This window comes from Bos indicus x Bos taurus, chromosome 3 (assembly GCF_003369695.1).
Source record: "Bos indicus x Bos taurus breed Angus x Brahman F1 hybrid chromosome 3, Bos_hybrid_MaternalHap_v2.0, whole genome shotgun sequence".
Lineage (NCBI taxonomy): Eukaryota > Metazoa > Chordata > Mammalia > Artiodactyla > Bovidae > Bos > Bos indicus x Bos taurus.
Window position 1 is genome coordinate 25,467,478 of NC_040078.1, and position 25,848 is coordinate 25,493,325.

The following is a 25,848-nucleotide window of genomic DNA, read 5'->3' on the forward strand; positions in this document are numbered from 1 at the left end:
CTCACTTCTGGTGATCAAGTGTCAGCTTACTGAGCAGGGAAGAATTGAGAAGCTACTGGGAAGCTTTGTGTGCATAGACTGCTGCTGCTGCTGCTGCTAAGTCGCTTCAGTCGTGTCCGACTCTGTGCAACCCCATGGACTGCAACCCACCAGGCTCCTCCATCCATGGAATTTTCCAGGCAAGAGTACTGGAGTGGGGTGCCATTGCCTTCTCCGGTGTGCATAGGCAGGGATCATTAATTGCTTGGTGGATCTCGAAGCAGATAGAGATCCACCATCTGCTTCAGCAGGAACCCTGCTGTTTCATTGAGGAACCATCCCTAATTTATCAGAATCTGTAGGCCCTTTGGTTTGCGCCTCTTAGTTTCCTGAAAGAGAATCTTCCAGGGGTATAAGCATGAATGTCTGTGTTAGAAGCCAGTTAGGAGCAGAGATCTGGAGCTGTTACTCTTGAGTATAACACTTTAATGAAATCCCATCTTTTCAGCCGTGCCTGGGGTTCTGGAGTCCAGAAACTCTCTATTTCAGTATCTCCTGAGAATAAACCTTCCTGTTGCTGTGGTGGTAAAGAAATCATCACCTCACTGTGCTGGCTGAGGGAGAGGTTGTTGCAGATTAAATGTTTTTATACAGACTTTTAACTCAGACTCTTCTTAGTCCCACTTCACCTTATAGTCTTTAGAAGTTCTTAGGACCTCCAATTTCTGAGCCTTTTTAGTGTTCTTCAGTAATAACAACAATAGTATTAATAGCTAATTTCTGAATTCACTTTGCATAGATTAATAACTCATTTAATCCTGTGAAGGAAGTACTATTAGTGTCTCTCTTATATAGGAAATTGGAGGCCAAACCTTTGTCCAAAGTGTCATAGCAGGAACATGGTAGATTCAGGATTTGAATCAGACCAGTCTGTCTTCTCTCCAACACTGCCTTGCCGAGCACACCAGTTTGCTTCATACTGGTCATCCCATTTCTGCAAGCAGTTAGGTTTCTCTGCTTTACTTAATCAGTTGCTTCTAGTCCACTGACTTTATTCCTTCCAAAATTTTGATGGTGTTTTTTTCTGCTTCATGTTCTCTCCCACCCTCTTTGTCTCTGTTTTTATACCTATTGTATTGCTTTACTGTCATTTGGTGATTAGAGATGTTTGTGTTCAGTCCGTATTTTTAACTGAAATTTCGCAAAGTTCTTAATACTTTCTCTGTTTCATGCATTGTTCTGTTGGTTTGTTGTTGTTGTTTTTCCTAACAACTCCATGACTTACATATTCTCCATTATTCCCAGGTTGCCGGACTGGTGAAGCAAAATTAACCAAAGGATTTAATCTAGCTGCCCGGTTCATCATTCATACGGTGGGACCTAAATACAAGAGCCGCTATCGCACCGCCGCTGAGAGTTCCCTGTACAGCTGCTACAGAAACGTACTCCAGCTGGCAAAGTACGGCTAACTCAATTCCTAGACATAGCATGCCATATATTGTTAAAGGCCCTGTTTTAAAATGAAACCCAGCTTTGAAAGTCAAATTTTGAGGAATTTAGACAATTTAGGAGGACCCTGAAAGTAGAATTCATCATCTTCTCAAACTCGACAGAATAAAAGGAATGGATTTAGGCGACTTGAGAATTTAACCTGTTCACATTTCACTTAGTTCCCATTTTCCTCAGAATGTATTTCCTCCAAATGGTGCAGTTAAGTTATATATTAATATAATACTATATAGTGCAGTTGGGTTAACTATGGCAGATTTGTTGAAGGGACAGGGAAGGAGAAATAAAGCTGCATTTTCTATTTAGTTATTCTGAAGGTTTGTAGTATAATTTTTGTGTTTTCTGTTTGATTGCAGAGAGCAGTCCATGTCTTCTGTTGGATTCTGTGTCATCAACTCTGCAAAACGGGGTTACCCTTTAGAGGACGCAACACACATAGCACTTCGTAAGTAATGTTGGAGAAACTATATAAATTAGCATAACATTTCCTAAGTAGGATCGGGGATACTGTACATAAATTGAATTTAAAAACAAAAGCTTTTTATCACTAGTTAAATAGTTATAGCTAAAGAAGGTTTGTTGATTAACTGATCATGGCACCCTGGAGGGAAGTTTGTATTGACAGGTTGCAGAGCTCTCAGTTTACTTTCTAGGTTTGACATTTTAATCCATTTGAATAAAGGCTTAGAAAAGTTACCTATTAAGTTTGAAAAATGATACCAAGCTGAGACACATTTGGTATTCAAATCATAATTCAGAATAATCTTAGCAGATTGGAACAATGATGTCAAAACAGATTTTATAATATCAGATTGATATAGCCCTTTGCAGTTTAAACAGTAGCTTTCACATGTGCTATTTAAATATAAAACCCTGCATTTAGGTTTTTAAAAGACTAGACTCAATAATTGTGAGTCAGAATGTCATATATGTTATGTGAAAATATGATACTCTAGGGAGTCCCTGATCTTACTGTCTTATACAGGTTCAGACCACATCTCGAGTTTTGTATATAGTTCTCCGTGTCATATCTCATGAGACTGACAGATTGGAGGGCAAACAGTCTGAAACATTAGTGGTATTTCTCCTAGAGAAGAGCATGCTCTTAGCATGCATGGTACCCAGATATCTCAAGGAGTCTCATGTGGACTTATTCTATGTGACATTTTTAGAGCAGTAGTTCTTAACCTTTTTGGAAGTCGTCATAAACTACAGTGAGCACCTGATGAAAGAAAGCTGTGGACCCTTTCCCAGAGGAATGTACATACGTAGGACATTTACATGCTCTTTCAGGAAGTTCACACATCCTTGTAAAGATTGTAGGTAAGACGTTCAGCTTTATAAGATAGGTCTAAGACCAAGTGACAAGGAAGATTTGGTCCCACCTGAGATGGACTATCTGCAATAGAAAGGTATTTTAAGTGTATTTTTTGTCATTTAGAATGTTCACGCCGAGGCTAAATGATCATTTTATTTGGGAGGGATACTATACGAGATCATTTTACAACCCCTTTCTATGTCTGGAATTTAAAGATGGAAAGCTGGAAGTCTTATATTCACCCAAAAATTACAAAAGTGTGTGAATGTATGAAATTATTATTGCTATTACTAGGTTATATGTCTAAAATTTAGAGTGAGAGCATATTCAATCTTAAATGTATTTAATGATTAGTTATTTCGAAAACTAAAATTTTTCTTATGCAAGGATTTTATAGTAAATTTATATATTTTACAGTTACAGCTTATATACATTATACTTACATTAAGCTTCTTGAGGAGCAGAGATCTTTTCTTATCATCTGTGTATTTCTAGTACTTTACAAATGGTCCTTGCTGAAGAAATACATATCTTAAAAGGGGATAAAGAAATTCCATTTTATTTCTTCCATCAACCCTGAGCTTTAAATAGTGTAGTATCTGTTTTACGAATAAAGAGGCTCAGAAATTTATCATGTTCTTAGAGTTATGCAGACTTGGAACATATATCCAGGCCTCTGACTCCCAAGTCTAGTAACCTGTGTATTATACTACATAATTCATTATGCTCGAGTTAGGACTGCTTTGGTGGGAAACTACTGTGTTATGGCTAGCCTGCATGTATTCTCAGTGATCCCTTACCAAAGCAAAGTTCCTGCCTCTATATAATTCTTCCTGGCAAGGCTTTTGGCAGGTTTCAACTGTCTCTGGTTTCACTTAACCTGTGCCCCGTATCTCATAGCTTGAGTTAGGCCTTTTGTGTCTCCATTTTTTACTGAAATAATCATATGGATTAGAATTTAAAGAGAGGCACCATTATTTTGTAGAAAAGGCTCTGAAAAACTAATTAAGACTACTGGTTTTTGGTCCCAGTTCTACTAATCTAATTCTAGCTCTGTGGCCCCCAGAAAAGTTACTTGATGCAGTACCATAAAGGAGTCAGCTTTGAACAGTAATTGTAGAAATAGCAGATAAAGATCAAAAATAGGCATAAGGGACTTCGGTGAAACAACTTCCAGAGATTTAATTAGCACAAAGGAAATGTAAAGCTTTAAGATAAGCAGGTTAACCTGTATTTTAGAAGACCTACTTGACTTATTACACCTTAAATCTAATAGCAAAACTATACTATTTCATTAAAAAATATATTCACACGCACAAACTCAATTGTGCTCTTTGCCCATATGCTTTCTGAGTATCTGGGAAATAAATGGCCTTTAGGCTTTTATAGCATATACAGGCCAAAAACAAATCTAAGAATGTGACTCTTAAGTCCTTAGTTCCAAAAGCTGTCTCACTTATTACACTGTCATTGAAATTTATTTCATCTGAAGTCTAAGTAATATCTTCCTGATAGTTGTACCAAGGCTCGTTATTTTTTTATTTTTCCTTAGTTCATGTGCAGTTTAGTTTTTCTCCAGAAGAAACCTTAAAGAACCATCTGCATTTAGATAAATTTATCAGGTTATTTACTCATTCAACAGAAGTCTGAGTGACTACTGTGTTCTAAGCCATGCTGTGTGGTAGAGAATACAATGGTGAGAAAAAAAAGGCAATGATGTTGTCTTTACTGTGTTCCCAGGTTGGAAATTTTAATGTCCTACATGTGATTCTCACCCGTTGGGAATGGTCAAAGTGCAAGTCGCTCAGTCGTGTCCAACTCTTTGCAACCCTATAGACTATACAGTCCATGGAATTCTCCAGCCAGAATTCTTGAGTGGGTGGCCTTTCCCTTCTCCAGGGGATCTTCCCCGCCCAGGGATCAAACTCAGGTCTACCCACATTGCAGGCAGATTCCTTACCGGCTGAGCTACAAGGGAATCCCAAGACTGCTGGAGTAGGTAGCCTGTCCCTTCTGTAGCGGATCTTCCCGACCCAGGAATCGAACCGGGGTCTCCCGTTGAAGAGTTTTTACTAAAAGTTAGGCACATGGCATTCTGACTGGGTGTGGACCACTAAAACCACGGAGCCATGATAGCACTCTTTTTTTTCACTCCTTTTTACAGAATTACTTTTCTGAATGAACTCTGCTGTTGAAAGAATTCAATTAGGTTACTAGTGAGTGTTGTATTTTGTCTTCCAAAGGAAATCCCACAGTTTTATGCTGGGAAACTATTGTGTGTAAACTTTAAAACTTGGTGTCAAAGTGAATATAGGATGGAAGAAATTCCTTTTTTAATTTTTTTTTTAAACTATTAAAGCAGAACAGAGGGAGAGATGAGAAATTTGTCACCTGATGGAGAGAGAATTAGGAAGTTTTGTTCAGTCCTTCAACAAATGGGTCTCCTCTGTTAGGTTCTCGAGGTACAGTAGTGAACAAGGCAGGCTGTACTACATCAATAACCAGAGCCATAAAATGTTCTTTCAGTTGTTAGTTATTTTTGAATGATTACTTGCCATATTCCTAAGGCGTGGTAGGCCTTAGTAATATTAGTGTTAAGTTTACTTGACATTCAGAAAGCTCACAGTCTAGCTATAAACAGCTGCGAGAAGTTCACACAAGGAGGGCTATTCAGACAATTACAGGGGTAACGTAAGGAAGGATGGCGTTATCTACAAAGGAGATGGTCTTTGGATAGGGAGAAATGAGCAGGCGTTCACTAAGAGAGGGTCATGGTGGATAAAGGGTATTCTAGTCAAAGGTGACCATGAAAGCAGAAGTAGGGGAACATCACAGCAAGTGGTGTATTCTGAGTCCAGCAAAGAAGCCAGTGGCTGAAGCATATGCTATAGTTGGAAATAGAACTAAGGGGTGGAGGTGGAAGGGTAGTTAGTGGTCAATGCGGAGAGCCATGCTGGGGCCTTTGGATCTTAACCTGTAAGCAGTGTGGAGCCATCAAAAATGTTTAGCAAGGTGGGTAACATAAGATAACATAGGGGCGACAGTGAATATGTAGGCTTGGAAAAGAGAAGCAAGAGAGCAGTTGAGAGCTTATTGCCAAAGTTTTTGTAAGCATTGAGACACTGAGAGCAGCTGGAAGAGAGCAGGAATGACTGTTAGAAATATTAGCAATAGAATATAAAGTACATAACAACCCATTGAAAGTACAGGATGAAGGAAGAAATGAAGGAAGAGTCAAGAAAATTCAGGATTCTAGCTTAGCTGAGGGGTTGGATGTTGCTGTATAACTGAAATAAGGAGTGCAGTAAAGGAGCACCAGTGTAGGGAGAAGTGGAAGTCAGGTCTGGACCTGTTGGGATCAGGTTTGGACATGTTGAGTTTGAGGTCACGGTGGCAAGTAGGGATTTCAGGGTTTTTTTGTTCATTAAACAGAGTATAGAGAACAAACACGTATATCAAGGAGGAAATAGTGTTGGCTGGGGGATAGAAAGGGATGAATTGGGAAATTGGTATTGACATGTATACATACAGCACTATGTATGAAGCAGGGCAAAGGCTAATAGAGTTCTGCCAAAAGAACACACTGATCATAGCAAACACCCTCTTCCAACAACACAAGAGAAGACTCTACACATGGACATCACCAGATGGGCAACACCGAAATCAGATTGATTGTATTCTTTGCAGCCAAAGATGGAGAAGCTCTGTACAATCAGCAAAAACAAGACTAGGAGCTGACTGTGGCTCAGATCATGAGCTCATTATTGCCAAATTCAGACTGAAATTGAAGAAAGTAGGGAAAACCACTAGACCATTCAGGTATGACCTAAATCAAATCCTTAATGATTATACAGTGGAAGTGAGAAATAGATTTAAGAGACTAGATCTGATAGAGTGCCTGATGAACTATGGATGGAGGTTCATGATATTGTACAGGAGACAGGGATCAAGACCATCCCCAAGAAAAAGAAATGCAAAATGGCTGTCTGAGGAGGCCTTACAAATAGCTGTGAAAAGAACAGAAGTGAAAAGCAAAGGAGAAAAGGAAAGATATTCCCATTTGAATGGGAGTTCCAAAGAATAGCAAGGAGAGGTAAGAAAGCCTTCCTCAGTGATCAATGCAAAGAAATAGAGGAAAACAACAGAATGGGAAAGACTAGAGATCTCTTCAAGAAAATCAGAGATACCAAGGGAACATTTATGTAAAGATGGGCTCAATAAAGGACAGAAATGGTATGGACCTAACAGAAGCAGAAGATATTAGGAAGAGGTGGCAAAAATACACAGAACTGTACAAAAAAGATCTTCACTACCCAGATAATCACGATGGTGTGATCACTGACCTAGAGCCAGACATCCTGGAATGTGAAGTCAAGTGGGCCTTAGGAAGCATCACTACGAACAAAGGTAGTGGAGGTGATGGAATTCCAGTTGAGCTATTTCAAATCCTGAAAGATGATGCTGTGAAAGTGCTGCACTCAATATGCCAGAAAATATGAAAAACTTAGCAGTGGCCACAGGACTGAAAAGGTCAGTTTTCATTCCAATCCCAAAGAAAGGCAATGCCAAAGAATGCTTAAACTACTGCAGAATTGCACTCATCTAACATGCTGGGATTTCTGTGGAAGGAATGATGCTAAAGCTGAAACTCCAGTACTTTTGGCCACCTCATGCAAAGAGTTGACTCATTGGAAAAGACTCTGATGCTGGGAGGGATTGGGGGCAAGAGGAGAAGGGGACGACACAGGATGAGATGGCTGGATGGCATCACTGACTCGACGGACGTGAGTCTCAGTGAACTCCGGGAGCTGGTGATGGACAGGGAGGCCTGGCGTGCTGCAATTCATGGGGTTGCAAAGAGTCGGACACGACTGAGCAACTGATCTGATCTGATCTGATCTGAACACGCTAGTAAAATAATGCTCAAAATTCTCCAAGCCAGGCTTCAGCAATACGTGAACCATGAACTTCCAGATGTTCAAGCTGGCTTTAGAAAAAGCAGAGGAACCAGAGATCAAATTGCCAACATCTGCTGGACCATTGAAAAAGCAAGAGAGTTCCAGAAAAACATCTATTTCTGCTTTATTGACTATGCCAAAGCCTTTGACTGTGTGGACCACAATAAACTGTGTAAAATTCTGAAAGACATGGGAATACCAGACCACCTGAGCTGCCTCTTGAGAAATCTGTATGCAGGTCAGGAAGCAACAGTTAGAACTGGATATGGAACAACAGACTGGTTCCAAACAGGAAAAGGAGTACGTCAAGGTTGTATATTGTCACCCTGCTTATTTAACTTCTATGCAGAGTACATCATGAGAAACGCTGGGCTGGAAGAAGCACAAGCTGGAATCAAGATTTCCGGGAGAAATATCAATAACCTCAGATACGCAGATGATACCACCCTTATGGTAGAAAGTGAAGAAGAACTAATGAGCCTCTTGATGAAAGTGAAAGAGGAGAGGGAAAAAATTGGCTTAAAGCTCAACTTTCAGAAAACTAAGATCATGGCATCTGGTTCTATCACTTCATGGCAGATAGATGGGGAAACGGTGGAAACAGTGGCTGACTTTATTTTTCTGGGCTCCAAAATCACTGCAGATGGTGATTGCAGCCATGAAATTAAAAGACGCTTACTCCTTGGAAGGAAAGTTATGACCAACCTAGATAGCATATTCAAAAGCAGAGACATTACTTTGTCAACAAAGGTCCGTCTAGTCAAGGCTATGGTTTTTCCAGTGGTCATGTATGGATGTGAGAGTTAGACTATAAACAAAGCTGAGTGCCAAAGAATTGATGCTTTTGAACTGTGGTGTTGGAGAAGACTCTTGAGAGTCCCTTGAACTGCAAGGAGATCAGTCCTGGGTGTTCATTGGAAGGACTGATGTTGAGGCTGAAACTCCAATACTTTGGCCACCCGATGCAAAGGATTGACTCATTTGAAAAGACCCTGATGCTGGGAAAGGTTGAGGGCAGGAGGAGAAGGGGACGACAGAGGATAAGATGTTTGGATGGCATCATCAACTCAATGGACATGGGTTTGGGTGGACTCTGGCAGTTGGCGATGGACAGGGAGGCCTGGTGTGCTGCGGTTCATGGAGTCACAAAGAGTCGAACATGACTGAGTGACTGAACTGAACTGAACTGATGTATGAAATAGATAACTAATGAGAACCTACTGTATAACACTGTACTCAGTGCTCTGTGGTGACCTAAATGAGAAACCAAAAAAAGAAGAGATTTATGTATACATACGGCGGATTCACTTTACTGTACAGCAGGAACTGACATAGCAGTATAAAGCAACTTTGCTCCAATTTAAAAAAGAAAACAATATAAAAATTTGGGAGCCATCAGCATTTGGAGCACTATCTAACCATCAAATTAGTGAGCTCAAGAGAACATATATATATATATATATATATATAAAGAAAACAAAAAATGTGGAGGACAGAACCTGGAGAGGACAACATTTTTAAAAGTTGGGGTGTGAGCATCTAGAAAGAAATCGCTGGTAAGTTAAGGACTGAGAAAAGGCGACTCGGTCTCATTATTAACAGGTTTAGAGAAAGAATAAGATAGAAATGAAGAAAAAATGATTCAGTTTTGGTTTGATAGAATGTTGACAGGACCACCTGATGCGAAGAGCCGACTCTTTAGAAAAGACCCTGATGCAGGGAAAGACTGAAGGCAAAGGAGAAGGGGGCAGCAGAGGATGAGATGGTTAGATAGCATCACTGACTCAATGGACATGAGTTTGAGCAAACTCTAGGAGATGGTGATGGACAGGGAGGCCTAGGTGCTGCAGTCCATGGGGTCTCAAAAGAGTCAGACACGTTTGAGCGACTAAACAGCAACAATAAAAGGGCTGAGTAGGGCATCTAATACTGTAACAGGTGAATGGGAAGGCATTTTTGCTAGACCATTCTGGTCAGAGAGAGAGGCCTCAGAAAACAGAAAGAATATACTGGATAAGGGAGAATTGTCTGGAGTCAGCATCTTCTATGGCCAGCCACTGTTTACTGGCAATAAAGCAGTAAATAAAAGAAAACTCTTGCTGTTGTGTGGAGCTTTCATTCTATTGGATGGGGCAGGGACAGAGGGGGAGGATATACAATAAACAGGAAGCATCACAAAATGTCTAAAATAGTTGCTGTGGAGGAAAGCAAAATCAAGGAGGAGTTGTTAGATAGGGTGGCCTGGGCAGGCCTTACTGATAAGGTGCCATTGAGTACAGGCCTGAATGAATGGAGGAGTGATCCATTACAAAAATAAAACTTAGACTGATTTTTCTTCACACATAAGTAATTTCTCATTTATTATTATTTATTAATAATCTTTCTGTTATTTTCTTTAGGCACTGTAAGGAGATTCCTTGAAATTCATGGAGAGACTCTTGAAAAAGTAGTATTTGCTGTCTCTGAACTAGAAGAGGTATTTTGCTAATTATCTTGCATTGTTTTGAGTCTTATTTTTACTTGTGTTTGCCTTTGTGTCTTCATTATCTGTTAACTGAATTGCCAACAGGCAAATCCTCATTATCTGTACATATATTTGGCAGTGGGGCTTACCATCATTGCGATGAAAGACTATATTAGAGACTAAAAGCAACTCAAGATGAAGCATTTTGTTCATATTTTTCACTGGTAAATTGTTATCACATAGTGAAACCTTACAAGGCATAGCTGCTCTGACACAGCTCTCAAGACATCTCAAGGCATTACCTTATGATGAAGCACTGGGCCCTTGGGCAACAGAGTTGGGAAACAGCCTCTGCTGGAAAAACCGTGGTGTCTACCTGACCCGGAAACAGGTGACAGCCTAGCCTAGTGGCGAGTATTGAGTAAGTTATGAGGTTTGTGTTTCATTGTATGTGATGAGGTTTATTATATTTCAAGTTAATTTAGAGCCGTTTTAGGAAATTAGCTCTTTTTAAAATCTTACTAAGCTTTGTTCAGCTGTAGTGTTCTCTGTCCCATTCAGCTTGTATGATTTCTGAATTTTGTGTCCTTGGGCAAGTTATTTAACCTCTCTGTGCTTGGATAAAATATGAATACTGACAGTACTTATATCACAGGAGTTTTGTAATTAATGAATTAGTACGTGTGAAATATCCAGAGTATATATAGGTACGTATATGAGATATAAACCGTCTTGAATTTGCTGAAGACAGACACATTCACCATGTTTGCTGTGTCTCTTCTTGTTTTACCTGGTTTACCTATTCATTCATTCTCTCAGTGACCTTTTATTGAATGTCTGGCATATATCAGGTTTACTCCACTGGGTTCTGGGACTACACCAGTGAGTGAGTCACAGTCTTTATCCCCAAGGAACTCACTGTCTATTGGTGGGGACAGAGAAGTCAGATAAGTTACAATAATTGTGATAAGTGCACTAGTGGAAGCATGGGAAGGATGAGGGCACACAGCTCCAGTCTGGCGTGGGGTTAGGAAATACTTCCTGTAGGAAGTGATGTGAGGTGAAATCATTGTAAAAAATAACTACGATTTTCCAGAGAAAGGGCAAATCATGGGAGTCATACAAGCATAAGTACAAGCACACATGTAAGAAATAGCAGGAAGAGTGTAGTGTATTGCATAAAATGTGAGGCTGCTGTTGCTGCTGCTAAGTCGCTTCAGTCGTGTCCGACTCTGTGCGACCCCATAGACGGCAGCCCACCAGGCTCCCCTGTCCCTGGGATTCTCCAGGCAAGAACACTGGAGTGGGTTGCCATTTCCTTCTCCAATGCATGAAAGTGAAAGTGAAGTCATTCAGTCATGTTGGACTCTTCACAGCCCCATGCATGTAGCCTACCAGGCTCCTCCATCCATGGGATTTTCCAGGCAAGAGTACTGGAGTGGGTTGCCATTGCCTTCTCCAAAATGTGAGGCTAGGAGTGGCAAAATGACAATCTGGCCGTTCCTTGGAAAGTCAAACAGAGATTCCACTCTTAGGTATATGCAGAATAAAATTGAAAACATGAGTAAGTATTAGTTGCTTAGTCATGTCCACATCTTTGCGACCCCTTGGACTTCACCCGCCAGGCTCGGTGTCCATGGGAATTCACAGGCAAGAATACTGGAGTGGGTTGCATTTCCTTCTCCAGGGGATCTTCCCCACCAGGGATCGAACCTGGGTCTCCCACATTGCAGGCAAAGTCTTTACTGTCTGAGCCACCAGGGAAGCCCATTGGAAACATACGTCTACACAAAAACTTGCACACAAATATTCACATCAGCAATATTCATAGTAACCAAAAAGTGGAAACAACCTAAATGTCATTAATGGATAGGTGGATGCGGTATACACAAACAGTGGAATGTCACTAGCCTATTAAAAAGTATGGAGTGATGGCATATCCTGCAGCATGGGTGAACCTTAGAAACATATGCCGCATGAAAGAAACTGGACACAAAAAACCATATACCATATTCCATTTTAATGGAATGAATATTCTGAAATAGGCAAATCCATACAACAGACAGGTTAGTGGTTGCCAGGGGCTGGGGGAGGGAGGGATGGAGAATAACCTAGCTAATGAATTTAGATTTCCTCTTTGAGATGATGAAATGTTCTGGAATTAATTGTGATGATTCCACAACTTCATGAATATACTAAAGCCCAGTGAATCGTATACTTTAAAATGTGAATTTTATGATATGTGAATTGTATTTCAATTTTTTTAAAAGGCTACAAAGATGGTGTCTCCAGTCTTCTTTTTTTTTAATTCTTTTTTTAAATTGAGGTACAATTTTTTTAAATTGACTTACAATCCAGTCTTTGTATATGCCTCATGAAATGAAAGTGAAAGGCACTCAGCCGTGTCCAACTGTTTGCGACCCCATAGACTACACAGTCCATGGAATTCTCCAGGCCAGAATACTACAGTGGGTAGCCTTTCCCTTCTCCAGGGGATCTTCCCAACCCAGGTATTGAACCCAGGTCTCCCACACTGCAGGCAGATTCTTTACCAGCTGAGCCTATATGCCTCATATATATATTTATATGCATGAAAGATGATGCAGTGTTGTGGGTGACACAGTAAGGAGACTGATGGATAATTTATTCAGTGATTTCACTGTCTTTCTAGATAGTTCCATCATTCTTTTGGTTTCTTAGTGTTCTGTTTTAGTTTGTTATAGTTGGTAATAATTGATGAGTAACGATAAAATGACTCTAGGATGATGAAAAAAACCAAAATGCTTCAGATCAGATCAGATCAGTTGCTCAGTCGTGTCTGACTCTTTGCGACCCCATGAATCGCAGCACGCCAGGCCTCCCTGTCCATCACCAACTCCCGGAGTTCACTCAGACTCACATCCATCGAGTCGGTGATGCCATCCAGCCATCCCATCCTCTGTCGTCCCCTTCTCCTCCTGCCCCCAAACCCTCCCAGCATCAGAGTCTTTTCCAATGAGTCAACTCTTCGCATGAGGTGGCCAAAGTACTGGAGTTTCAGCTTTAGCATCATTCCCTCCAAAGCTTCAAGACTGAGGAAAAATAAGAGCACTAAGTATCCATAATATATCATGGATTTAGAATGAGTCCAGTGGACCAACCTGTATGGAAGTTATAAGATACAGTGAATTTTATTCTAATTTTTTTTAAAGTAAGATATCTCTTTATTGTTTGGGAAACCTCTAAGAGAGAATAAAAGTCAGGAAATAGCAATCTTTTCAGAGAGAACTGTTTAAAAACAAAACTGTCAGATATTAAATCTAGGTCACATGGACCCTGATGGCACACTGAGGATTAAGGAAGTAGCGTCTGTGTCTGAGCTGAATCTTGAAAGACAGATATCATTAATGAGGTGAAGAAGGGGCTGGGGATAGGGGTCACAGGACATATCCATTCCAGCTTCAGTGACCTGGAGCTGTCAGGATCAGGACTCATGGGTCTTCTTGAGTGACTAACGAATCCTGGTCTTTGACACAGAAACTGACTGAGGGGCCCAGGCAGCATCCAGTCTGAGCTTAGGCATGGCGCGGCCTTAGTTCATGATGGAGGCTCTTCACAGTCTGTGGAGTGGCGTGAGCGCTGCTGATGCCTGTTTCATCACTCCGGTATTTTTCACAGAACGTTTGGCTTTTCTTACACAGGCTACTTACCAAAAGCTGCTACCTCTGTACTTCCCAAGGTCACTGAAGGAGGAGAGCCGCTCGTTGCCATGCCTACCTGCAGATATTGGCAATGCAGAAGGGGAGCCTGTGGTACCTGAACGGCAGATTAGAATAAGTGAAAAACCTGGCGCCCCAGAGGGTGAGTTCTCTCCTTTTCTTACCTTCCCTCTTCAGGAAGCAGCGGCTCTGGTAAGCATCAGCCACCAAGACGTAGCAAGTTCAGCCTGTTCTCTAGGAAGCTTTCAGTGTGACACCAAGATCAAGACCAACATCAGTGCTTTTAGAGTCTTATTCTTGTTAAGATTTACTCTTTAAATTATGTATGTGATGTGAAGTCTGCGTTAGGCAGTAGAGATTCAGAGGTGGGTATGACACCATTTGTACCCTTGTGAAGTTTATGGTTTCACACAGGACACTGTTGAGGAAACAGTATATTATTAAAATTTTCAGCAGATTCAACTGTGTCCTCTGAAAGCCATACCTAAAACAGGAATGCTGTAACCACGTGTTTTGCTTCTTTAGGTTACATACCAATGGAGATTGAAGTGTTAGTAGAGCAGGGCAGGATGGGAGCCCCTCTGAGCCGTTCTGTGTGACAGCTTGCACTGATCTTCACTGATATATGTTCAAGATCATAGTTGGAGACATGCCTCACAAGCGTCATTGCTGAGGCCCGATCTCAAAATTAAGCGATTTAAGAATTACTGTGAGATTTCTACTGTGAACACTTTTAAATGAGCATCAAGTTAAAATCTATTGAAGGCTACTCATCTCTTTTTTGTTACCAGTACACAGATTTAAATCAAATGGAAGGAATAATAAATGATAATAAATGATTTAGCATCAGAAAATGTCTGATAACCAAGCTTTGCTGGAGGAGTACTTTAGAGAGACTCCAATAGAGTACAGGCTTGAAGTATGCCCAGCCTCATTCAGAAATCCTCAGAATTGTGACTGCCATGATAGAATATCATTTTTCTTAAATGCACAAAATGCATTTTGTATGACAATGGGCAGTGAAGAGCAAAACCAGTTGAGGTGTCAGTGCTGGGTGGTCATTAGCCACAAGGGTCCCTTCTGTCCACCATCCTCAAACACTGCTTGACTTCCACCTGTATCTCAAAAAATATTGTCACTTGATAGGCTGTAGTTTTCATAAATATTTTCAGGTAGAACATTGAATCTGTTAAAGGAGATGTAAAATCAGCTTGAGGGATTGAAAGAAGATTCATTTAGTGGTATTTTTTAATAAAAGCAAACTCTGAAAATCTTGCCTATCACACTTTGAGGAACAGTGGTACAAATGTGAAGAAGTCCCAACTGAACAGCTCAGATGGTGGCATTGCCTTGGGAAGCCCGCCATCGTCCATGGATTCTGTTTGTTTGCTTTTCTTTCTTGAAAAAAAAACTTTTGTCTTGGGTTTTTTTTTCCCCCTCAAAAAGATCTGGTGAGGCAGTGGGGAACACATTAAGAGGTGATCCATTCCCAAAGGATTGGCTGCTAGCAAAACATAAAATAATCATATGGATAAATAGCCATAAGCTATTGATAGCTTTTTTGTTACAGATAACCAGGAAGAAGAGGACGAAGGCTTGGGAGTTGATCTCTCTTTCATTGGCTCTCATGCTTTTGCCCGAATGGAAGGAGATATTGACAAGCAAAGAAGACTGATCCTTCAAGGGCAGTTATCAGAGGCAGCTCTACAGAAGCAGCATCAGAGAAAGTAAGACAAACCCTTTGACAGACACATAAGGACTAGAGAAACAAGATAGGGGCTACCTCTACTAAATGGTCTACATATAATGTGGTCTCCTTTATTCTTCCTGACAATCCAGTAAGGAAGATACTGTCCCCACTTAGTAGATGCAGAAATTCAAAGTTAATTTGTCACAGATAATATGTGATGAAGTCAGCGTTCAGATGCACCTCTGATTTCAGAGCTTCTGCACTTTGTTGCAGTTATAGTACCTATAAAATTAGATTATATTCTAACAGCAGAAAGTACGGAAAAGGGGAAGCCGAATTACAAAGTTTTTGTTTAACATTACTATATTTGTAATTAAAGCATAGTCTATGGTTGTCGTATTAATGGTTAAAGAGTTTTATTTCCCCCTGATTTATCCCAAGGACTTTGTGAAGTCATTCCATTTCTTTTACATGTTTTCTGAAACAATTCTGAATAAACCCTTTTTGACACATAAAGAAAAGCACCTTTGTTATTTCTGGGTAAGTTTGTCCAAGTACTAACAGATTACCCTTGGAAAACTAGCTGCTTTTCAAAAAATTTTAAAGGAAAGGAAAAATCATAAACCCTAATTGGTTAATATTCACTATCTTTTAGGGTTGATTGAGAGGGTACCATCTCTTAGGGTTGTTGTGAGTGTTAAATAAGATAGTGTAATGGACTTAGCACAGTACCTGGTAATTCTAGCAAGCTCTTAAAATTGGCCACTGCTGTTGTCTTTAATTCTGAGCAAATTTTGACCTATTATATACCTTTGAGCTTGGGTACTTGCCACCCCTTTTGACTGGATTACTCTTGTCCTTCAATTCGTTCTCCAGGTTTCAGCTCAGACTTGATTGCCTCCAGAAACTTAGCTCCCTGGAGATAAGTTGGAGTAGATGGAACAGAAGTCTTGTCTCCCCCATACACTTTTTTCTTTACACCCTATACTTAACCAACAAAAGCATAGCCTAGCATTTATTACACTATACTGTAATGATGTGCGGTTGTCAGTCTCCATATATAAAGTGGAAGTTGTACTAGATAATCTCCGAGTCCCTTATAGAATTAGAATTTTGTTTTTCCTGAGTTCCTGCTCTTCCCTTTATTATTTTCATAAAGAAAAGCAAATTAGCCACTAGGGGGCATCAATAAACAGCTTTTCCAAAGGCATGCACCATCAAATGATAGCTTCAGTGGTTTCTGAACTTGACCATGCGTAAGAATCATCTGGCAAACATTTTTCTTTAAATACAGTGACTGGGCTCTGCCTCACATGTCTGGGACTTTGGCCTTTATATATATTTTGAAACTTTCATATTATGATTCATGCACTGCTAGATTTGGATACCTTTGTTTGGACTAGAGCTGTAGTTCTCAAACTGTTTGGTCTCAGGTCCTCTTTGCATGCTTAAAAATTATTGAGGACCCCAAAGAGCTTTTATCTTTACAGCTTGTACCCACTGATATTTATTATATGATAAATTACTTGTTCGGGCTTCCCTAGTTGCTCAGTGATAAAGAATCCACTTCCCAGTGCAGGAGATGTGGGTTCAATCCCTAGGTCAAGAAGATCCTTTGGAGAAGGAAATGGCAACCCACTCCAGTATTCTTGCCTCGGAAATCCTATAGACAGAGAGGAACCTAGAGGGCTGCAGTGCATGGGGTCTCAAAGAGTCAGACAGAACTTAGCAAATAAACGATAACAACAGAATTATTTGTTAATTCACTTGGAAAATAACCCATTATGTTTTTACGGAAAAAAAAAAAAAAACTTTTTTAAGTTAGTAAGAAATGCATCATTCTACATTTTTGCAAATATTTTAATGTTTGATTTAATAGAAAACAGCTGGATTCTAATATCTGCATACAGACTGTTGCAATATGTTGTTTTGTGTGAAGTATATGAAGAAAATCTGACCTCACTAGATACATAATTGGAAAAAGGAGTATTTTACTAGCCTTTTAAAATAGGGATATTCTTTGATATTACACCATAACTCAATCAATGGTACTTTAATAATGTTTGGTTGTAATATGGAATTTCAGACTATATCTATGAATTTTGTATTGTTATATTAGAATGTGTTGTTTTATCCTGCACTTTGAGTAGATTTTGTAATAGGAGTTGATAGTATGAATTTATAACATGGTGCTTTGGCTCACTGAATTAATCAATTGTTCCAAATATTGACACATTATATTACGCAATATCAAAATACTGTATTTGTTAGTGTTACCACTGCTGTCATCAGAAAAGTCCTCAAGTGTTAGGAATGGTTACCTTCTGGTGATGGATATAAATTTGCCAGCATTTTATTTTTATATATATATATATATATATATGTATGTATGTATGTATGTATGTATATAAAAGTTCAAGTTTTATCACTGGTAACAAATACTGTTGGTTGTTTTTCTCGATATGACAGGGTCACTTTATTCATTTTTGAGAAAATATCTGCCAAAAACTCATATTGAATAATCACAGTTTGCCCGTCATTAGTTGAAGAAAAATGGTGTTTCATGAAAAAAAGCAGTTAGTTCAGTTAGCAGGTCAGACACTTAGTTCTTTACTTCAGGACAGCTTTAGGCTTCAGTCTGCAAAAATGCTTTGTGTGTTCTGCCCATTTTGTGACACATTTAATATTAAAAAAATGTATTCCCAAGGGTTGATGTAATAAAATTAATAACTTTTTCTTCCTCATAGAAGACATTCTTAAATGAAACTGGCTTTTTTTTCCCCCCCCGAGTCTTTTGACAGTTAAAAACACAATAACTACTAGTATGATCTGGTGTTTCTACCTGTATTCATGCTAATGCAGCAGTTTGTTTTGTACCATCAGTGCAGATGTCAACACAGTAAAAAAAAAAAAATGATGTTTTGCTCTTATCATGAAGATAGTTTGACCTTGCAGAGCCCCTGAAAATGTCTTCAGACTGTGGCCCACACTTTGAGAACCACTGGTCTGGGTCTCCTAGCAGTACTTTATAGTTGAAAGGAGTTTTGGTAATTACCTGATGTGGTTTTCTGAAATGTAGTATGGCATTAGAATCACCAAGGGTACTTTCTAAAATTTCACAGGCCCCACACCAAACTTCTTGAATCAGAACCTCTGTGGGAAGGGCTCAGGGTCCATCCTTCTAAGGTTTCTTAAATGATTTCTTAGACTATTCTGTGCCTGATCTGGTCTGGCCCCTTTAACTTAGAAGGGTAGAAGGGTAAATTGACCACCAAGAGTGACTTCACCATGGTGAAAACTAACTGAGGATGAGCTACACTGAAGCTGATCTCCCTTCTCTGCTACCATCTCCAGCCACCTACAGAGACCAGATTCAGAGAAGCTGGGAAAGGACCAGACATGTTCTGTATGCACGTGCAGAGAATTACGTTGTTATCACCTTTCTCAAATCAATCACCCTAGTCTGTCTCTCTCTCTCTCTCTCTCTCTCTCTCTCTCTCTCTCTCACACACACACACACACACACACACACACACACACACACCTTTTTCATTTCTCTGTGGGTAATACAGATAAACTGGCATTTGTTTATGTCTGGACTAGATACTTGCCTGTCTTGTGTCTCTCTTTTTAGTGGGGGGATTTGTGAATGACTTGTTCAAGCCAGTATTATTAAAATAAATCTGTATTCACTGAGCCCATGCTTTCTGGAAAGGGGTCCTCAGCAAAGGGGTAGGTTAGAAAGGACTATGAATGCAGCATGTAAAGCATTGCCCTTGTTGGTAGAAAGTGATGATCTTGAGATTCAAATCAGTCTCAGAGTTGACAGTTTCTGTTCAGTTCAGGAAGCATTGGATATTTACTCTATTCACGGTACTATTCTAGAACTGAAATAGACAGGTAAAGAAGGTAATCCCTTTAGAAATCCATGAGTGAGCCACACTACCGTAAGACGTCAGGGTGTGTTACGTATGGTGCTCTGGTTGTTGTGGACGTCTAGTTAATACATAATAACACATCAACCTACAGGCTTGATGAAGAGTACCACCTCTGGTTCTTAAAGCCTGAACCAAGAAACAAAGGGCAGTCTTTAGTTCGGAATATCTTTTTGAAACCCTTCAGTTCTTGCTTCAGAAACAAAATTAATGGTCACATGGATAGGTTATAGGGTTAGTTCATTCCTTTTGTAGCATTGGCTTTTCTCTGTGTAATAATTCACTTTAACATCTAAAACAATTAGATAAGTTGTCTAATTCTTGATTATTATTTCCAGTTATTCCACCCAATTGTGACACTAATCTGGGTGTATCATAAGATAGGAGTTGGCTTCCTTACAAAAATTAGCAAGCAATCTAGATACTCTTTTACAAAGATCCAGCTTTTAAAACTCTTAAATTGTTTTTCAAGTACTTTTTTCTTTTTCTTTTTTCCTTGATTGGCTTAAGATCCAGTTGCCTGTAACTCTTAGGTCATTTCTCACAGTAAAAACGTTATCTCATTCATTATTAAATATTTATTGAACCCTTACTGTTGTGCCAAGCTACAAATACAACAAAGTGACATGCAAGGCAGATCTAGCCCCAGGCAGCATTGAGCTTAAGGTCTTGCAGAGAAAAAAAATGTTAAACTAATTACTGTATAAAGATGTATTTAAATTGTAGGATACAGTAAGAGTATATATAACAAGGATTTTAACTAAGTCCGGTGTGGGACAGCTGCATGAATCATGTCCGACTCTTTGCAACTCCATGGACTGTAGCCTGCCAGGCTCCCCTGTCCGTGGAATTCTCCAGACAAGAATACTGGAGTGGGTAGCTGTTATTCAGGGGTTCTTCCCAACCCAGGGACCGAACCCAGGTCTCCCACATTGCAGGCGGGTTCTTTATTGTCTGAGCCACCAGGGAAGCTCAAGAGTACTGGATTGGGTAGCCTATTCCCTTCCCCAGGGGATCCTCCCAACCCAGGAGTCAAACTGGGGCCTCCTGCATTGCAGGAGGATTCTTTATCAGCTGAGCTACCAAGAAAGCCCATTAATATATGAAAATGTATTTAACTTACAGGATGCATTAAGAGTATATATAACAAGAGTTTTAACTAAGTCCAATGTGGGACAGCTGCATGAGGTCAGGAAAAGCTTCTGTTAATTTCAAACTGAAAATTTTCCCTGGGCTGTTGGTGGTATACCAATAAGTAGGTTAGTTAGTGGACTTTTAAGAGTAATTAAGCTTGGATTTTCTTCATTATTTAACTCTTGGTTGAGCATTTGGATGGTAATTTATTAACTAGAAGAAACAGCCTTGTGTTTGCTTTGTGAGGGCAACATCCAACCTTAGCTGACTGCAGTCTATTGAGAAACCATCTACTCAGTGTATCTGCCTGGAGAGCACAGTAGTGGGTACTTTTGTTGCCATTGTGATGTATTTTGTGTGACTGTTAACCAGTGATTATATTTTACCTATCAAAATAAAAAGCTTTTGAGGTTGGGGTGTTTTTTCTTGTTTGATTTTTAGCTTTTGTTTTAATTGTTGGATTAGGATGAAAGGCTCCATGTCTTCATTGAAATAAAAGGAAACTAGCAAAAAGTGAAGTGCAGTTTTCAAAAATATAATGGAAAGTTTAAAATATTCTTTGAATAGGTGGGGGAAGCAGGGATAATCAAAGCAAATTTACACAATCTGTAGAATGGAGGGGACAAATAGAATAAAGAAGAAACCAGATGAAGATGGCAGTTGTAAGTTGTTGCATTGGAATTCATCTCAAGGTTCTTAGAAAGTATAACAGTTGCCAGTGTCTCAGCAGTGATTCTGAACCTTTTTTAAATTGTAAAGCCTTTAAGAATCTGATGTAAGCTATAACCTTCTTCCATAATCATGTTCATAAAGATTTGCCTATCCTAGGGTCTCAAGTTGTTTATTGCAGATGAGGTTGAAAACATTTTTGAGTTTACATTATTTCACTTCATATTATGGGCTAAAATTAATTTTAGATGGGTTAAACTTAAGTTTTTAAAAAATTAAAATTCATAGGAGGAGTCATAGGCTAGTATTCCTCATACCAATAAGAAAAAACAGATTTCTTAAACAAAATATAAAAAGCACTGACTACAAAAGAAAAATTAATTTTGACTATATTAAAGATAAGAACTACAGAAAGTGGGGCAATTAAGCTTAAAGTAAGTGAAAGGCAAATTGCAGAATATGAGTATTCACAATACACACAACTGGCAAATGATTCAGCTCAGTCAGTTCAGTTCAGTCGCTCAGTCGTGTCCGACTCTTTGCGACCCCACGAATCGCAGCACGCCAGGTTACCTGTCCATCACCAACTCCCGGAGTTTACTCAAACTCATGTCCATTGAGTCAGTGGTGCCATCCAGCCATCTCATCCTCTGTCGTCCCCTTCTCCCACCCCCAATCCCTGCAAGCATCAGGGTCTTTTCCAATGAGTCAACTCTTTGCATGAGGTGGCCAAAGTATTAAGAGTTTCAGCTTCAACATCAGTCCTTCCAATGAACACCCAGGACTGATCTCCTTTAGGATGGACTGGTTGGATCTCCTTGCAGTCCAAGGGACTCTCAAGAGTCTTCTCCAACACCACAGTTCAAAAGCATCAATTCTTCGGCACTCAGCTTTCTTCACAGTCCAGCTCTCACATCCATACATGACCACAGGAAAAACCATAGCCTTGATTAGACGGACCTTTGTTGGCAAAGTAATGTCTCTGCTTTTTAATATGCTGTCTAGGTTGGTCATAACTTTCCTTCCAAGGAGTAAGCGTCTTTTAATTTCATGGCTGCAATCACCATCTGCAGTGATTTTGGAGCCCACAAAATTAAAGTCTGACACTGTTTCCCCATCTATTTCCCATGAAGTGATGGGACCAGATGCCATGATCTTAGTTTTCTGAAAGTTGAGCTTTAAGCCAACTTTTTCCCTCTTCTCTTTCACTTTCATCAAGAGGCTTTTGAGTTCCTCTTCACTTTCTACCATAAGGGTGGTGTCATCTGCATATCTGAGGTTATTGATATTTCTCCCAGAAATCTTGATTCCAGCTTGTGCTTCTTCCAGCCCAGCGTTTCTCATGATGTACTCTGCATAGAAGTTAAATAAGCAGGGTGACAATATACAACCTTGATGTACTCCTTTTCCTGTTTGGAACCAGTCTGTTGTTCCGTGTCCAGTTCTAACTGTTGCTTCCTGACCTGCATATAGGTTTCTCAAGAGGCAGGTCAGGTGGTCTGGTATTCCCATCTCTTTCAGAATTTTCCACAGTTTATTGTGATCCACACAGTCAAAGGCTTTGGCATAGTCAATAAAGCAGAAATAGATGTTTTTCTGGAACTCTCTTGCTTTTTCGATGGTCCAGCAGATGTTGGCAATTTGATCTCTGGTTCCTCTGCCTTTTCTAAAACCAGCTTGAACATCTGGAAGTTCACGGTTCACATATTGCTGAAGCCTGGCTTGGAGAATTTTGAGCATTATTTTACTAGCATGTGAGATGAGTGCAATTGTGAGGTAGTTTGAGCATTCTTTGGCATTGCCTTTCTTTGGGATTGGAATGAAAACTGACCTTTTCCAGTCCTGTGGCCACTGCTGAGTTTTCCAAATTTGCTAGCATATTGAGTGCAGCACTTACAGCATCATCTTTCAGGATTTGGAATAGCTCAACTGGAATTCCATCACCTCCACTAGCTTTGTTTGTAGTGATGCTTTCTAAGGCCCACTTGACTTCACATTCCAGGATGTCTGGCTCTAGGTGAGTGATCACACCATCGTGATTATCTGGGTTTGAAGTTCTTTTTTGTACGGTTCTTCTGTGTATTCTTGCCACCTCTTCTTAATATCTTCTGCTTCTGTTAGGTCCATACCATTTGTCCTTTGTTGAGCCCATCTTTGCATGAAATGTTCCCTTGGTATCTCTAATTTTCTTGAAGAGATCGCTAGTCTTTCCCATTCTGTTGTTTTCCTCTATTTCTTTGCATTGATCTCTGAGGAAGGCTTTCTTACCTCTCCTTGCTATTCTTTGGAACTGTGCATTCAGATGCTTATATCTTTCTTTTTCTCCTTTGCTTTTCACTTCTCTTCTTTTCACAGCTATTTGTAAGGCCTCCTCAAACAGCGATTTTTCTTTTTTGCATTTCTTTTCCATGCGGATGGTCTTGATCCCTGTCTCCTGTACAGTGTCACGAACCTTTGTATTTTTGATCTAATGCAAATGATTAAATCAAAAATATATAAAGAACTCCTACAAACAAGTGAGAAAAGAACAAACAACCCAATAGATAAATGAACAAACAGTATGAACAGGCATCTCACAGAAAAAGAAAAAAGCCAGGAAATATGAACAGGATCTCAGCATCATTAACAACCAGGGAAATGAAATACAATTTCAAACCCAGTTGATTGACAATTAAAATATTTGCTCAGATCAAGTGTTGAAGAGGACATGGATTCTTAGAACCTCCTGTTCATTGCTTGCAGAAGTATAAACCAGTACAAAATGTGGAAAACAGTTTAGACCTTGAAACCAAACATACCCTGTATGTTCCACTTCCATTCCTAGGAGTGTCCCCAAGAGAAATCAAACACACATATACCAGGAGATATGTAAAGTAAGTTGATTGTAGCACGTTCACTGTAGCAATAACCTGGGAATAGCCTGAATACCTGTCAGTAGGAGAGTGGATGAAAACTACAGTGTTCATGTAGTGTGAGTACATTATGGGTAATAGTCAAAGAGAATGAACAGCATTGATACCCAACATTAGAGAGGAATTTTAGCAGTAAGTCCAAAAACTAGACCCCAAAAATTTTGTGATAAGCTTTTGTCTTTTTTGAATAGTTAAAAACAGCCAAAAAGCTTTTTAGGAATATGTGTAGATGAATTAAAATGATATAAAAAGGAAAACTAGAAAATGAGGAACCTGAGATTCCAGATGATGAGTGAGGAGAGGCAGAAGCTAGAATTGGAGCAAAGTGACCATGGTGATTAGATGGAGGTTTGTGATGGTGCTAACTTCTGTTTTGGGTAGATTTTGGAATGCTTATTACATCATTAAAAATAACTAACTAGATAACTACTTTTTAAAAGAGAACCATGCATGTACCAGTCATGAGAATGTTTTGAAGCAAGGTGATTAGTTCTATTCTGTGCATCTGAGTTCCAGTTGAAATTTTTTTTTTTCTTTAGAGTTCATTGAATATGTAGTGACTGAGTGTAGGAACAACCCTAGGGACTTCCTGCAAATATAGAGACAATGAAGACATAGTCCCTATCTCGAGGTCTAGCAGAATGGACACAAATACTGCAGTGAGTGGGGAAAGAAGCCTTGTGCTGATCTTTGTGATACGAAGCGGGAAGCAGTTCTACCACAGTTCTGGAACTTGCTTCCACCCGCTCCTCACTCTAGCCCGGACCCCTACTCCCACAGTCCCCCTCTTAGAGACATACTTGATTGATAAGGCATTTAGATGTCTGCTAGATTGCTTGTCTCATACTGAATTATGACAGTGTTAGTTGTCTTTGTAATATGTCTGTCTCATATGTTCAGCCTGAAACTCTGAATCCAAGGGCCTTTTACTCTTCTCAGGGCTCCAAAATACCCGAATAATACTTATGTTTATTATTTCATTCAACAAAGATTTGAATCCCTAATATGATGCAGGCATTGCATTTTTGCAATAAGTCTTTGAAAAATGAGGTAATGAATACACAGAGTATAGAAATGAACAGATATTTACTGAATTCCTGTTGCATGTTTGTGGTATAACCTGTGGTGCTCATAAGACACTTAAGATATACTGTTCTCTTTAGTCTTGATATGGAGATGGTTTAATCGTAAAACAGTTAGAAAGCAGTACAGTTGGGGGATTAGTGTAAATAACCTGGGAAATAGCTCCGTGTGAAAATACGGAATTGAACGTATGAATAGGGAGAACTAAAATAAACGTAGATCTTTTCTTGACTTGCACATTGTATCTTAAACTAACATTAAAAGCTGTTGACTTTAAATTCAGTTAGCACAGGTGGGTATGTTTCTAAATTTAAAAAGGCAGACTATAGAGCTGTGTAATACTAAGTGTTTTTTTTTTTTTTTTTTGGTTTTTAATAAATGTTTGGCCATGCTGCATGGCTTGTGGAATCTACATTCCCAGACCAGGAATCTAGCACAGAGTCCTAAACACTGGACTGCCAGGGAATTCCCAATACTAAGCTTATTTTTCACAAGCAAC

The 25,848-nt window shown here is 39.5% G+C and overlaps 1 protein-coding gene across 2 annotated transcripts in view; it reads left to right on the forward strand.

The window, feature by feature from the left end:
* Positions 1-25,848, forward strand: part of GDAP2 (ganglioside induced differentiation associated protein 2) — a 68,160-nt gene that overhangs the window by 19,950 nt on the left and 22,362 nt on the right. For both annotated transcript variants that reach the window (XM_027535709.1, XM_027535712.1), the window contains exons 4-8: positions 1,285-1,438; positions 1,845-1,933; positions 10,164-10,240; positions 13,909-14,068; positions 15,497-15,653. In XM_027535709.1, coding sequence (XP_027391510.1) covers positions 1,285-1,438; positions 1,845-1,933; positions 10,164-10,240; positions 13,909-14,068; positions 15,497-15,653 — 637 coding nt within the window. The remainder of the gene's footprint in view (positions 1-1,284; positions 1,439-1,844; positions 1,934-10,163; positions 10,241-13,908; positions 14,069-15,496; positions 15,654-25,848) is intronic.